The sequence below is a fragment of the Hypanus sabinus genome, chromosome 6 (assembly GCF_030144855.1).
Source record: "Hypanus sabinus isolate sHypSab1 chromosome 6, sHypSab1.hap1, whole genome shotgun sequence".
Lineage (NCBI taxonomy): Eukaryota > Metazoa > Chordata > Chondrichthyes > Myliobatiformes > Dasyatidae > Hypanus > Hypanus sabinus.
This window is the reverse complement of record NC_082711.1, coordinates 153093531-153107889: the sequence shown is the minus strand read 5'-3', so window position 1 is coordinate 153107889 and position 14359 is coordinate 153093531. Positions and strand designations below refer to the sequence as shown.

The window sequence follows — 14359 nt, the reverse complement described above, 5'->3', positions numbered from 1 at the left end:
TAGAATCCTTTGTGGCCCTCAAGTCAAAAAGTTTGCCCACCCCTGCCCTATGGCATAGGATACGCGGTACTTCGACGCACAAGTATAAATCAGCCTTAAAATGGAACACTTTGGCCTCAACATTAAGCGGTACGTGTTGCATAAATCTAATACTTCCCATCAGCCAGATCACACCATCCCGACTGTAAAGTTTGGCAGCTATGGGGATGCTTTTCAGCAACGGGGACTGGAAATCTGCTCAGAATTGATGGCAAGGTGAATGCTGTTAAATACAGAGATCCTGGATAAAAACCTGATAGAAAGCTTAAACCAAGGAGGAAGTTAGTCAGTGTTCCAACCTTAACCCGATCAAACATCTCCAGTATGAATTCAAAATTGCTGTCCACAGGTGATCCCCAAATAACCTGGCACAACTTGAACAATTTTGCACAGGAAATGGGCAAAACTTACTTCATCACATTGTGTAAAGCTAATGGAGATTAATCCAAATAGACTACCGGTTATCAGCGCTGCAAGAGGTGGTTTGACTAAGTATAAAGCAAAGAGGGATATGTTTGAATTGCTGACATTTCGGTTTTTGAATTTTTAGACAGAATCAGGTTTAATATCACTGGCATATCAGTACAAAATAACTATAAATTAAAGTATACACCTGCATATTAAAAATTTAATAAGTAGTGCAAAATGAGAAATAAAGTATGAGGTAGTGCTCATGGATTTAATGTTCAATATACTCGCTGGAATTTAGAAGATTGAGGGGGGATCTTATTGAAACGTATAAAATTCTAAAGGGATTGGACAGGCTAGATGCAGGAAGATTGTTCCCGATGTTGGGGAAGTCCAGAACGAGGGATCACAGTTTAAGGATAAAGGGGACGCCTTTTAGGACCGAGATGAGAAGAAACTTCTTCACACAGAGAGTGGTGAATCTGTGGAATTCTCTGCCACAGGAAACAGTTGAGGCCAGTTCATTGGCTATATTTAAGACGGAGTTAGATATGGCCCTTGTGGCTAAAGGGATCAGGGGGTATGGAGAGAAGGCAGGTACAGAATTCTGAGTTGGATGATCAGCCATGATCATACTGAATGGCGGTGCAGGCTCAAAGGGCCGAATGGCCTACTCCTGCACCTATTTTCTATGTTTCTATGTTCTTTCAGAGATCTGTTGGCAGATGGAAAGAAGCTATTCCTGAATTGTTTCCTCCTCCCTGATGGTAAGCAATGAGCACTTCCTGGGTAGTGGACGTCCTTAATGATGGATGCCTCCTTTTTGAGGCATCACTCCTTGAAGATATCTATTGAAGAATGCTGAGGAGCCTAGTGCCCATGGAGCTGACTGTGTTTACAACTTTATGCAGCTTCCTGTGCAGTGACACCACCCCCCGCACAATGGTGCAGCCAGTTAGAATGCTTTCCATAGTACATCTGTAGAAATTGGAAAGGGTCTTCGGTGACATGCCAAATCTCTTCAAACTCCTAATGAAATATACCTGCTGTCATATCACCTTTGCATTGATATGTTGGGCCCAGGATAGACCCTTAAGAGATAATGACACCCAGGAATCTGAAATTGATCACCCTTTCCACTTCTGATCCCTCGATGAGGACAGGTGTGCATTCCCTCATCTTATCTTTTCTGAAGTCCACAATCAATTCTTTGTTCTTAATGTTGAGTGCCAGGTTGTTGCTGTGACACCACTCAACCAGTTGATCTATCTCGCTTCTGTATGCCTTCTCATCATCTGAAATTCTGCCAATGATAGCTGTGTAGTTAGCAAATTTATAGATGGCATTTGGCCACACAGCCATGGGTGTAGAGAATAGAGCAGTGGACAAAGCACATTTCCTTGAGATGCACCAGTGCTGATTATTAGCGAGGTAACAATGTTATTTTCCATCGGCACAGTCTATGGTCTTCTAGTGAGGGAGGCAAGGATCCAATTGCAGAGGGAGATACAGAGGCCAAGGTTTTGGAGTTTTTTTTTAAATATATAATTGGAACTGCAGAAAAGATTGTATTTAACACTGAGTAAACAGTCAGTAAACAGCAGCCTGATTCAAAAATTAGGATTGTCCAGGTGATCCAAGGCCGCATGAAAAGCCAATGAGATCGCATCCACTGTAGACTCTTTGTGGTGATAGGCAAATTGCAGGGGGTCCAGGTCCTTGATTAGACGGGGAGTTAATTCTAGCAATAACCAACCTCTCAAAGCACTTCCATCACCATTGATGCAAGTGCTCCTGGACAATAGACATTAAGGCAGCTCACCCTGCTCTTCTTGGGCACTGGTATAATTGAAGTACGTGGGAACTTCCGACTGTAGCAATGAGAGACTAAAAATGTCTTTGAACACCCCCGCCAGTTGGTTGGCACAGGTTTTCAGAGTCCTACCAGGTACAACATTGGGGCCTGTCACGTGGGAGGATTTGCCCTCTTGAAAAACATTGTGATGTCAGTCTCCAAGACACAGATCATAGGGTTAATGGATGCTGCAGGGATCCTCATAGCTGCAGTTTTATTCTCCCTTTTAAAAAGTGCATAAAAGGTGTTGAGCTCATCTGGGAATGAAACATCACAGCCATTCATGTCAGGTTATAAAACAAGTCAGGAAATTCCAAAGTTCAAAGTAAATTTATTATCCAAGTACATGCATATAATCAAATACTACCTTGAGATTCTAAGGTGCAGCCAAGCCCAAAGGTCAACACACCCTTGTCTTCACTAATGATACAAAAGCTCAAGGAACAACACAGTCAAACAATGCTCATTAAAATTTGAATTACAAAGTAACTGTACTTTTAAAATCCTTATTCAGTTCAGCATTAATAACCAAAGCTACACCTCAAGAAATAAAGTGTTCTATCTTAACTGCACTAATCAATTCAGCAATTTTCCTTTTTAAATATTAAATTGACAAAGCTGAGAAGAATTAATTACATTGAAATACTGTACTAAAAGGGACATTATAATGAAGGTCAAATGCATCCTGCAAAATCCAATTGCATTCATATTATGCAGGGTTGGTACCTCTACACTCAGGGGAAAACTTGTCCAGACTCCACCCCCCATCCTTCTTGACTGTGATAAATTGGTGTCAAGGATATTGCTGACAAAATTTCCTAATCTATCAAGATTAGAGATTAAAGACTTTTTTTTAAGCAAACATTGATCTACATTTAACTGCAGAACCACAACAAAATCATTTGAGCTCTTGTATATGAAGTTTTTGTATATGATTTGCAAAGTAACTTAAAACAGACAAGATAACCAATATGCACTCTTAGAAACAAGAACATTTATAAAGTATTCTGAATTGAAAGTGTGATGAGGCGATATAAAATTTTGATCAAATAATTGCAACTTCATTCACCCCTTCATTAATTCAGGTTTGGATGGAATATTCATTCACAATACGAAAAAATCACGCCATTTCTCCAGCATAAAATTGCTTTCAGTAGAAACACTAGCTTCTATGTAACCTGAAGTTGGAAGCTAGAATCTTTATTGCATTTTCTTTGTGGGGCATGACTCGTTAAGTGTCAAAGAGATGAAATCATGTTTCTAGAACAAACTACAATTAAATGGGAAATACCAGCCTTTTAACCAACACAAGACAAAATTAGGGTCAATTCTCCCACGTGGCTGTAAAAGATTGTCAAAACTACAGGACTCTTGAAACCAGAATTTTAATATGCCTCCACCACCCTTTCAGATAGCAAGTCTCAGATCATGGCTACATGAAGGTGCTTTACCTGATATTACCCTCATAATTAGACAAGCTGAGGCATCCAAGAAAAAACACACAAAAGTACAAGTTGTTAGCCAGAAAAAGATGTGTGAACAATCCTGAGGTTATGCTCAACACTTGTAACCTATAAAATGTGAAATTGTTTAAAAATTATCCAAGCTTAGAGTTCATTTCCCTGCGAAATGAAAGGCCATATCTGCCCATCAAGTTTTAGCATTCACAAAGGAATCCCATTCCCATTATTTTCCATGTAACCTATTCTCCCCATGTTCACATCAATTACCACCAGATTTTAGCTTTTACCTCTCATTAGGGGCAATTTAAATGGCCAATCAACCAAATTATCCACATATCTGTGACCTGCTAAAAGAAACCACAGGTCCAGATTGAACCCAAATTACCATGGGAGAAAACCACTAAAATTTTGCACATACTTGCAATTAAATAATCCCTGCTTACACAACATAGTACTGTCATTTTTACTGCTGTAAATGTTTATATTTTCAATCAGCTGGTCACTAAGATTTAATACAAGGGTGTGAGAGAAAAGTAAATAATGGAAAACTACAATGAATACTAACTTGTATTTGTCCATGGATAGATAAAACCACAATCCCAGTGATTTTATACATTGTGAATAGAGACGCACCATAATAATGTTCAATATTTTGTGCAATTGCCAACATTGTACATCCAGCTTTAAAGCCAGATTTGACCAAATATCACTCAGAACTTAGGTCACATCAAATTTATTAAGTACTTCAAATAATGAAAATAAGAAATTAAAAATAGTGTAAATATTCAGGTTTGAGAGCATCTGGAGTGAGAATATTTCAAAGTCAGGCCAAGTTGGAAATCGTAAGCACTTTAAGTCATAGATAACATCAAGAATGGAGGCTCTGTCTGTGATGAGTGGAGATAAGACTAATGACAAGAACTGGCAGTCCCAGTTGAGAGGGGGTAAAGGCTTGCCCCTAGATCATCTGCAAATGGCTTTTAAGTAGAGTGAAGATGGCATGGTCAAAATTTATTTCTCTCTTCCTTGTTCCCCTGCAGCACCTCCAGATGAAGCTGCCAAAATTGAAATGGGTCCACTAAGGTTTTAATGTCAGTGCCTAGATCTTCATTTTCCTGCATTCCCTTGGTCCTCCTTATCCACCAGCTTCACCAATGCAAAATATTGAAATTTCCTACTGTTGGTAAAATATCAGAAATTGAACAATCTCCACTGCTACCTGACCTGCTGAGTACCTCCAGCACATTCATTTTAGTGTAGTATTCTTAAAACTTGTGACTCATCATAATCCATGGAAAAACCAAAATATAGCTGTTAACACAAGGTCTTTTTTACAAAGTGACATTCTATGTTACTATTTTACAAAATATTTTTCCCTGAATTCTTTAAACTGGACAGGAAAACAGAACTGGAGAGCCTTTATCAGTTTTTCATTGTAATATTAGTTTTCGTGTAGGAAATTTGAGACATCACTATAATGTATGCTAATCTAAACCTAAGCAATTTTGCAGTTGCATCATTGCACATATTTGGAAGAGGAATAACAGCAAAAAATACCTTAAAGCTGAATGATGCTATAATTTTCTATTAATAAACCCAAATTAAGGACACCCACTAACAAAACCAAAATTAATTAAAAAGCCCAGATGAAACGTTCACTGTTACTCAAAAAAGAATACTTGAATGAAGTGTCAGGAAGGAACCTGCAACCTTTTGTTGTAGAGAGGAAAAACATTACAGCAAGTGTATTTTGGAGAGCACCATAGTTCATCATATGGATTACTTAAATCCAATCTGGTAACATTTTCTTCTTTCAAACATGCTGCAAGATGTAATTCATTGAGTAAGACCAACCAATACAAAGCCAATAATCAAAAGTGGATGGAAAGCAATGAAAACAAAATTTGTGCAATTCCAAATACATAGTTTAGGAATTTTATTTACCAGTAATCAAATCAAACTGAAGCTTAATGTGCAGAGTTTAAAATATCAGAACCTGCATTTGTATTAACCTATAACCACTAAAACTAGGAGAGTGATTTCAGAAACACTGAACTCTTAATCAGGTTTAAAAAAATGCATCTTCAGTATAGCACCTTACATTATGTCAAATCCTTATAAGCCTCCCATCAAAAAGAAAATTCACTCACTCCCACGCTGTCACAGCCCCAGCTTTCAGGAAAGGCCTGCTCATACACAATTTTTCAAAATTCTTCAAGATAACTGTTCACAATTATAAACTTAATTCAAAATTCTTCTGGCAATACCTTAACAAACATGCCTACTAACCAATGTTCAATGACCAATAATGGCATTAAAAAAAACTTATGTCACCCCATAAATGGTCAAAACTTCCAGACGCTAACACAAAATATAACATCAACATGCCTATCCTTTTGACCAAACTTTTATTCATCCCTTGGCTTGGTGCAGATCATTATTTATTTAGAGGTATCCTTCTGGTCCAATGAGCCTGCATTGCCCAATTACACCCGTGTGACCAACTAATCTACTAACCCATGCATCTTTAGAACGTGAGGGGAAACCATGGAACCTGGAGGAAACCCACAGTCACTGGGAGAACACACCAAGTCCTTACAGGGAGCAGCTAGAACGGAACCCAGGTCACTGGTGCTGTAATAAACATTTCTGCCACACTGTGTCATCCATCTAATATTTACATTCATTACTGTAAAAGATTTTCTGCCACGCTCACATCACTTCCAATATTGAAAAGGTTCAAGTGTTTAATTTTACAATTACACAAAGCACAATTCACTTCTCACCAAAGGGTAAAAGGGATTGTTATGAACTGGCATAGACTCAATGACCTAAAGAAACTGTGGAATAAGGACTTAACCGTGATCACTGGAACACAACAATAACGTTGCGGTTAAGACTGATTTATACTTGTGCATAAAGGCTACGCTGCAGCCTACGCCGTAGCCCTGATTTTCACTTCTGCGTCGCTCTACACCATAGTGAGCATGCGTTGGTGTGCGCCACAATGCTAGTTGGTGGTGGGGTTTCTATGCCACTGTGTTGAGTTTCTTTGTGAGACAGAGGAAGAAATGCATTTCAAACATTTTCGCATGTTGGCAGGTAGATTTGACGATTTGGTTCATCTAGTTCATATCGGTGTACACACAGCCTACAAATATGGCGGAGAAGAAGCAACCGGAAACGCGATGCTACCAGGCAGACCAATCACTTGTTGCCATCTGCGTCACCACAACGCGTGAGTAACTTTTCTGGAGAGATGCACGTCACCTTACTGCGTAGGGTACAGCGCAGGTATGGCGTAGATGTGATTCACAAGTATAAATCAGCCTTTAGCACGACGCCATTACAACTCAGGACATTGATATTTGGAGTTCAATTCCAGCATTCTATACCTGTGTGTGTGTGGTTTTCCACCAGATGCTCCAGTTTCCTCCCACAGTCCAAAGACGCAATGCAACGATTGGTATGTTAATTGGTCATTATAAATTATCCGACTGTTTGGGTTAAGTTGGTGGGTTGCTGGGCAGCGCCACTCAGCAGGGCTGACTGGCTTGCTCCGTGCTGTGTTTCTAAGTTAAAAAATCTCTTGATTGCCATACTCATTTTAAAACTATTGGACTAATTTCTGCCAAATTAGTAAAAGATGGCAGGCAGTTTCTTTCTAAAGGGATATTGGGAAAGAACATTGTGCTCTTGTTACTCATGACTCAATGTTACACAACATCAATCTCACTCCCTCTCCAGTAACTGATTTAGGATGAATCCAACAATTCCTGTGTCTGTGGCACAGCTAGTAGAGCACTTGTCTCACAGCTCCAAAGAACAACAAACAAATCTGTCTAGCTTGTGTGTTCCTTCTGTAGCCACATTGAATTCCTCCAGGAACTCCAATTTCCTCCCACATTGCAAAGGCATGAGGGTTCATAGATTAACTGGCTACTAAGCTGTCCCAAATGTAGGGTGGGGAGAAATTGCAGGAAATCTGGGGTAGAATACATGACAGGTAAAACAAGTTGGATAAGGGGATTGTTGTGAACTGGAATAAATTCAATGACTTAAAGGAATTATGGAATAAAGATGTAACCATGACCAGCAACTCCCACCTCTCAAGTTATCATCCAGTCAGATGTTATTACATCTAGGTTTCACTATGTCAATGCACCCTTGATTGTCTTTTCTTTGGACATTTTCCACAAAAATCTAAAAAATTTGTCAGCATCCTACCTTAGACAAGACCCACTTACCCAAACTAGCAAAACCTTCATCATTACAATCTGCAACACAATGACCAGTTTGCTGCACTAAATAGACTTTTTTGGTTCTACTTGGGTTTTCTTGTGAAGACTTTATATTAACTGCTTGATTCACGTTTCTCTTGCGAATTCTCCTTATGATACAAGTCTGTGATACTGAAAGGAAGTGTTTCATTGCACCTATGGATACATATACTTGTACATATGGCAATAAACAACTTTGACCTTGATCTTCACTGATGGCCTGAATTTTAAATTTCCCACCAACTTCAAATCCCTGTAACCTTGCACTATTTCTAACCACTGCAACCCTGCACTCCTGATTCTTGCACACCCCATTGTCCATCTGCTCAAGGCATAACCTCTAACTATATAATGCTCTTTGAAATCTGATCCTTGACTAGACTTTGGATCACCTGTGATAGTCAGGGTTAACTTGCACTTGCTGCAGTGACCCATTTTGGGCTGCCTCACAAATTCTGACTATCAGCCTAGATTTCAGTGAATTGAGTGTACAATCTAACAAGCATAACCAAAGAGCCAAGTAACAAAAGTAGTTCAATTCCTCAATCATCTCCAAGAATTAATATTCACATCAGCATATAACAGAAACAATTATAATAGAAAACTGAAAGAATGGTGAAATAGGTTTGACATTTCTAAAGATGGAATGGTGGAAGTAATTAAACAGAACAGCTGAAAGTCTGTCACAATTAGTAGGATAAAGTGAGGTGGGAAAAATGGAAAAGTGTAAAAGGAGCATCCAAGGGCAAGGCAAAAATGCATTTTAAATTTCACATGAAGAGACGTAGGCACTGGCTACCTAATGCAAACTCAAGTTCAATGTGCACAAGGAAAAAGAGAGAAAAAAGCTCAGAACTGACTGACCAAATCTTCATAAAATAACACACTTAAGGCTATTTAAGATAGCACATTCATGGGTTAACTGTTCATAAATAGGTGGAAGAATGCAAGCAACATAGGAAGTGATTCCTAGTTTGAAAACGTGGTTTAGCTATGAATGCTGGTTGCCTAACCTGTTTCCAATGGGACTTGACAGTATTGGTCACTTTCTGCATCAAAAAAGTTCCAAGTTATCAAGCTGAAGACCCATTCAGAGAAATCAGTTATGTTTTAATTTTCTGCCTCAGCAAACCACTCGGAGAGGCAGGCACCACAATAAACTGGATAGTACTGATGTAGAAAGTGTTAGAGGTAGAATGGATGTAGGAAATGTGGTGTAAGTAGGCACTTTCCAAACAAAATATAGGAATTTAGTATAGAAACAGGTTATGCATCCCATTCCATTTCTTCCATCAAGTACCAATCTATGCTAATTTCCAACACATCGTGTGTAGTCTTCTGTGTCTGCCAATTCAAGTACCGGTTAAGGTACTTGGTAAATGTTGCAGGAATCTGTTCCTCCATCACTCCCTCAGGCAGTACACTCCCAATTCCACCCATTCTCTTCCTCTCATCCATTCTAAAACTCCTACACCACAATCCCAAATCATACCTTCCAATTTCAGGTAGGTCTCTTGTGGGGGAAAAAGTTATTTGCTGGCAATACTATCCATGCCCCTCAATCTTTAACATCTCACTCATATCCCTTCATAGTTTCACCCATTAAGGAAAACAAACCCCAGCTTATCCAGTCTCTCCTCAGAATTTAACACGCCATCCTAGTAAATCATTCCACATTCTAGTGCAATTATGTCCTCCCTACATATAGTAACCAGATGTGTACTCAAGAGGTGGTCCAACCAACACTGTATTTTATTCTTTGGATAATGAAGGCGATTATCCTGCATGCTTCTGTAACCAAGACACCTGTTCTGCTACCTTCAAGGAGCTTTGGACTTGTACACCAAGGTCTTTAACTTTCAATATGTATGTTGTCCCAAATGGTTCAACTCACAAACACTAAACACCAACTGATTACCATCCTTTAATTAATCAACAAATGCATAGTATACAATTATATACTTACTTACATCAATGTGCCCAGGTTTACAAATATGAATGATTTCATGGAATTGTGAAGTTAACTGTAAAATTATTGTCAAAACAAGCCAATAACATCACCAAAAAAGCACGGCATAGCTTTAGCATTCTCAAAAAATTAATATTTGCAAATTTCTTAAGAAAATTCTACTTAAAATTCAAAAAAGCTTTTCAAAAACTCATATGCAGCTTCTATTATGATCTTAATATGTTACAATACCATGGTCAGGTCATGCAAACCAAAATGCCTTTTGATCCTTCAAGTTAGCTCTGCCATTCTTTTACTTCAGCACCACTTGCTTGCATTAACACATACACTAAAACTCAGAACCTGGCACCAGAGGGACTTTGATGATGACAAACTATAAGATTTTCCAGGCTGTTGGAGGCAATATTAACGTCCCAAAACTCAAAATATATAACTCAGTAGTAATAGTAAATTTTCCAGTGAACCAGGTGAGATTAAAAATAGCACGGGAACCAGATACCAAGCATTGGGTATTCTGATTGGCACAGTTCATCATCTTTTTCATGTTGGGAGTTCATCTTCTTGTGTGTGGCTTTTCATTAAAGGTGTTTCTTTGTATGTACTGGGAATGCCCACAAGAAAATGTATCTCAGGGTAGTATATGCTGACTTCCATATTCTGATAATTTCAGAGTTTTACTGTATCCTTTAATTCCCTGACCATCCAATAATCTAGTGATATTTACCCAAAATATGCATAACCGAGCCTTTAGTCCTTAAGGCAGAAAATTCCATCCAAAAACATTTCTAATTAGTTTAGTCCTGAATGACCAGCCTCTTAATTTAAGAGTGTGACACCATGATCCTCAACATCACTGCATGTACCCTGTTAACCCATTTTTGTAGTTTTTTTAAATTTTGTACTCAAGGCCTTGTCATATTAAACTTCATTTAACATTCCTGGTATATTAATCTGATTTTGCATATATTCTCCCATATACATTTTAAAGCATTTACCCAAAATCATAATAATGTGCTTCATGGTATCCATTAATGGTTGCTTACAGTTTATATTCCATGAGTTTAATTATGGGCTATGCTAGGCTGAATATTTGACAAAATGAAATGGTACAAAGTTTACGTAGAATTACATGACACAAGCAACTTTAGAAACAGGTGTATCGGGATTTGGTGACTTGGAGAAATGGGTTTATTGACAGTTATCAAGAAAAAAATCCCTTGCATAACCCAGTAACTAACCATATCTTTCCTTAAACAATAAGCCAAACAGTATCCAATTTTCTAGAAGTCCTATATAAACTGGAGAAAGACACTATCATTCTTGTATTAAACTCTTGCAATATTAACATAGTTTGCCTTCCAATTCCTTGCTATACCTGCATGTTAACTTTCAGTAATTCATGTACAAAGACAAGTAGATTACACTGAATTTAACACCTTATGATCACTCAGCTTTTAAAAAAAATCCAAATTTCTATTTTTGTTACCAAAGTGGATTACCTCAGATTTTATCCCACAATATATCCATATCAGTTTCAACTCGAATGATCCATTCCAACTCTTTAATCTTGCTAAAGTCCTCAATCCACAGAAGTATACCAACTCCAATAGATGCTGTAATTTTGTTTAACAATTATGTATCAACTGATCACCTTCATCCATTCTAGCACCTAAATCCAAGAAACTAAAATGTGTCACTATTTCCCTTCTAAATCTATAGACTCTCCGAAATCTTTAAATGGCCTGTAACTGTTCCCTACAGTTCCCCATCACACATCAGGTTAACTGTAGTATCCTTTTTTTCCCTCTCATTTCACAAATTACAAGTCTATATTTGCCACCTTCCAAACCATGGGAACCATTGGAATATGACAACCATCTTCTTCAAAACCTTAGGATGCAGTCATTGGGTTGTGTAGAATTAGTGGCTTTTAGATGCATTTTCTGTAACTCTAAAGCACAAATCAACTCTTTGTTTGCTTACATTAATTTCTTAGAGCTCTTCAATTACTAAATCTGCAAGGAGTGCACTATTTCTAGTTTGTCAGCATGTCGAACACCATCCCTCCAGCATAATGACAAAAATAGTTATCTTTTTTTTTGGATTCCCCAATATACTGCCACCCATCCAGCTCTACAAGGTACCCACACTTGGGTAGTTACAAGCCTTCCCTTTTGATCTACTATTTTCTTTACCTTCTCTTTACTGTCAAGATAGACTAACTGCAAGGCACTAATAATGGTCTGATTCATTTGAGCTAGCAAATGGAGGTCTACAGGGTCTCAGCTCAAAACGTTAATTTATTATTCTCCTTCATAGGTGCTGGCTGACTAGCTGAGTTCCTCCAGCATTTTGCTTGCTCAGGATTTCCAGCACCTGCAGGATTCCCTCTGTTTATAACTTAACTGAGCATTTGGGGGGGGGGGGGGGGTGCAGGGAGACAGGAGAAAGATAGTGCAAAAACATAAAACAAATGGGAGACATGCCATCAGCAACAAGCTGGAAAGTAAACCTGTTCAATATGTAAAAGACAGTTCAATTGTAAAGTCCTACAGTCACTCAGTACCTAAAAGCAAGCATGACAAGCCACTGAAGGCATATTTAAGAGGCAGTGTTCTTCCTAAGTGGTAGAGGCCCAGCAATAATAACTGCACGTTGACATTGAAATCTACAGACATTTTGTGATGATTAAGTAGACCATAAGTAGCCACAAACGGTGGGTAACAATTTTTAAAAACCCTACATGCAGCCACTCTAGGCTAACATGGGAAATTACACAAACTGGTGACTGACTTAATTTTACGTCTTCAAAAAACATTTTGACAAGTCAATTCTGGACTACACAATAATATTATGAAGAAATATGTAAAAACATTAAAAAGATTAAATTTTGCAACTGACGCAAATACTGATAACGTACCCCTATTCTAAAGAAACAAGAAATTTGCACTAAATGAAATATATCTTTGCCTCTAAAAATACTTGAAAATTTTAAAGGAAGGTATATTATAAAAGCCAACGTTGAACTTCGCAACATAAAGCGCCCAAAACATGGCTTGCCAACCGGCCTAAGCAAACTCAAGTTTTATTGCCACGGACACCATTTCATTCCTGCCAGCCGAGTGAGCGAGGACATCGGCCTCTCTGCGGAAATTTCACACCTTCTCCTCTCCAATAGAGGTGGTATCGAGGAGAGAGGGAAAAAACTGAAAGTAGTAGGCCCGGCTCAGCAACCAGGGCCTACTGCGAAAGCCCGGGGCCCTGCTGGGGCCTCCTCACCCAGGCACGGGTAGGGAACGGCGGCCCTCCCTCGCGCGGTATCACCCCGATTTCACCCACCGTCAGCGTGTCGTCGATGTAGAGCGGGATCTGCCTCTTCTCGAAGGGGAACTCTTCCTCGCCTTCCCTGCAGACGGCCACCAGGCGCGCCATGTCGACAGACGAAGGGGAAAGAAGGGCCGGGCCGAGTTCGAGAGAGAGAGAGGAGGGACGGGGAAGGGAGCCCTGACACCACCAACCGCCGCTACCTGGCGGGGCCGACGGCAAGATGGGTACGAGAGGCGGCTGCAGTCTGCGGGCACCGCGGTGGCAAGCCGGAGCTGAGGCGGCACGAAGGGGAGGGGAGCTCCGGGCGAGGGGCGAGCGGCGAGCGGCCGGGGCGGGATCTGAGCGGACCAGGCGCAGCCTCGCTCTGGCGACGCCGCTCTCCACCAAAATATTCGAATAAAAATGGAGCGCGTCAGAGCCGCGGCACCCCCGGCGCCGCCGTCCGCCCCAGCAAAGAGTCCCAGCCAACCGGCTCCCGTCCCCACCTTCCCACCGCGGCCCGCGGCTCCCCCTGCCCCGCCCTCATCCCGCCGTTTGCCCCAGCCGCATTTCTGAAAGGAAAGCTGGATTTCAGCCGGCGTCTCGGTCTTTTCCCGGCAGGTACGAGATACGTGGCGACGGATTTAAACGGCGACCTTTCGCCTCCCTCCACCCCCACCCCATCTGGAGACGTTGTCGAAAGTAGTTCCGCGGCCGCCGGCGCGTGACCGCGGAGGGCAGTGCGGGAGCGCGCTCCCGGCGCGGTATTCGGGCGCTCATTCAAATTGAGCCAAAAGCGGAGAGGAGGTGTCGGTGGTAGCGTCTGGGGGTTTTATATCGTAGACTGTGTTGGTTTGTGACTAATCGAATAGAACCGGCCAGAGATAATAATGCATAACTGGGATTTTTTTTCAAGTAAATGGCAGCTGGTGAATTATTTTTGAAAATAAGAAATTTCTACAACACAATCTCCTCACAGGTAGAATTGTGGTAATGTTAATAAGCTTGAAAAGTATATTGCATAGTCACTTACTCCTGT

General features: G+C 40.2%; 1 protein-coding gene across 3 annotated transcripts in view; it reads right to left on the bottom strand.

Annotated features, from left to right (window-relative positions):
- Positions 1-13728, bottom strand: part of ggnbp2 (gametogenetin binding protein 2) — a 47432-nt gene extending 33704 nt beyond the window's left edge. Inside the window, exon 1 of one of the 3 annotated variants that reach the window (XM_059973207.1) lies at positions 13354-13728. In XM_059973207.1, coding sequence (XP_059829190.1) covers positions 13354-13446 — 93 coding nt within the window. In that variant the 5' untranslated portion in view covers positions 13447-13728. The remainder of the gene's footprint in view (positions 1-13353) is intronic. The other 2 variants (XM_059973208.1, XM_059973206.1) reach the window with 2 other exon arrangements.
- Positions 13729-14359: the final 631 nt, after the last annotated feature.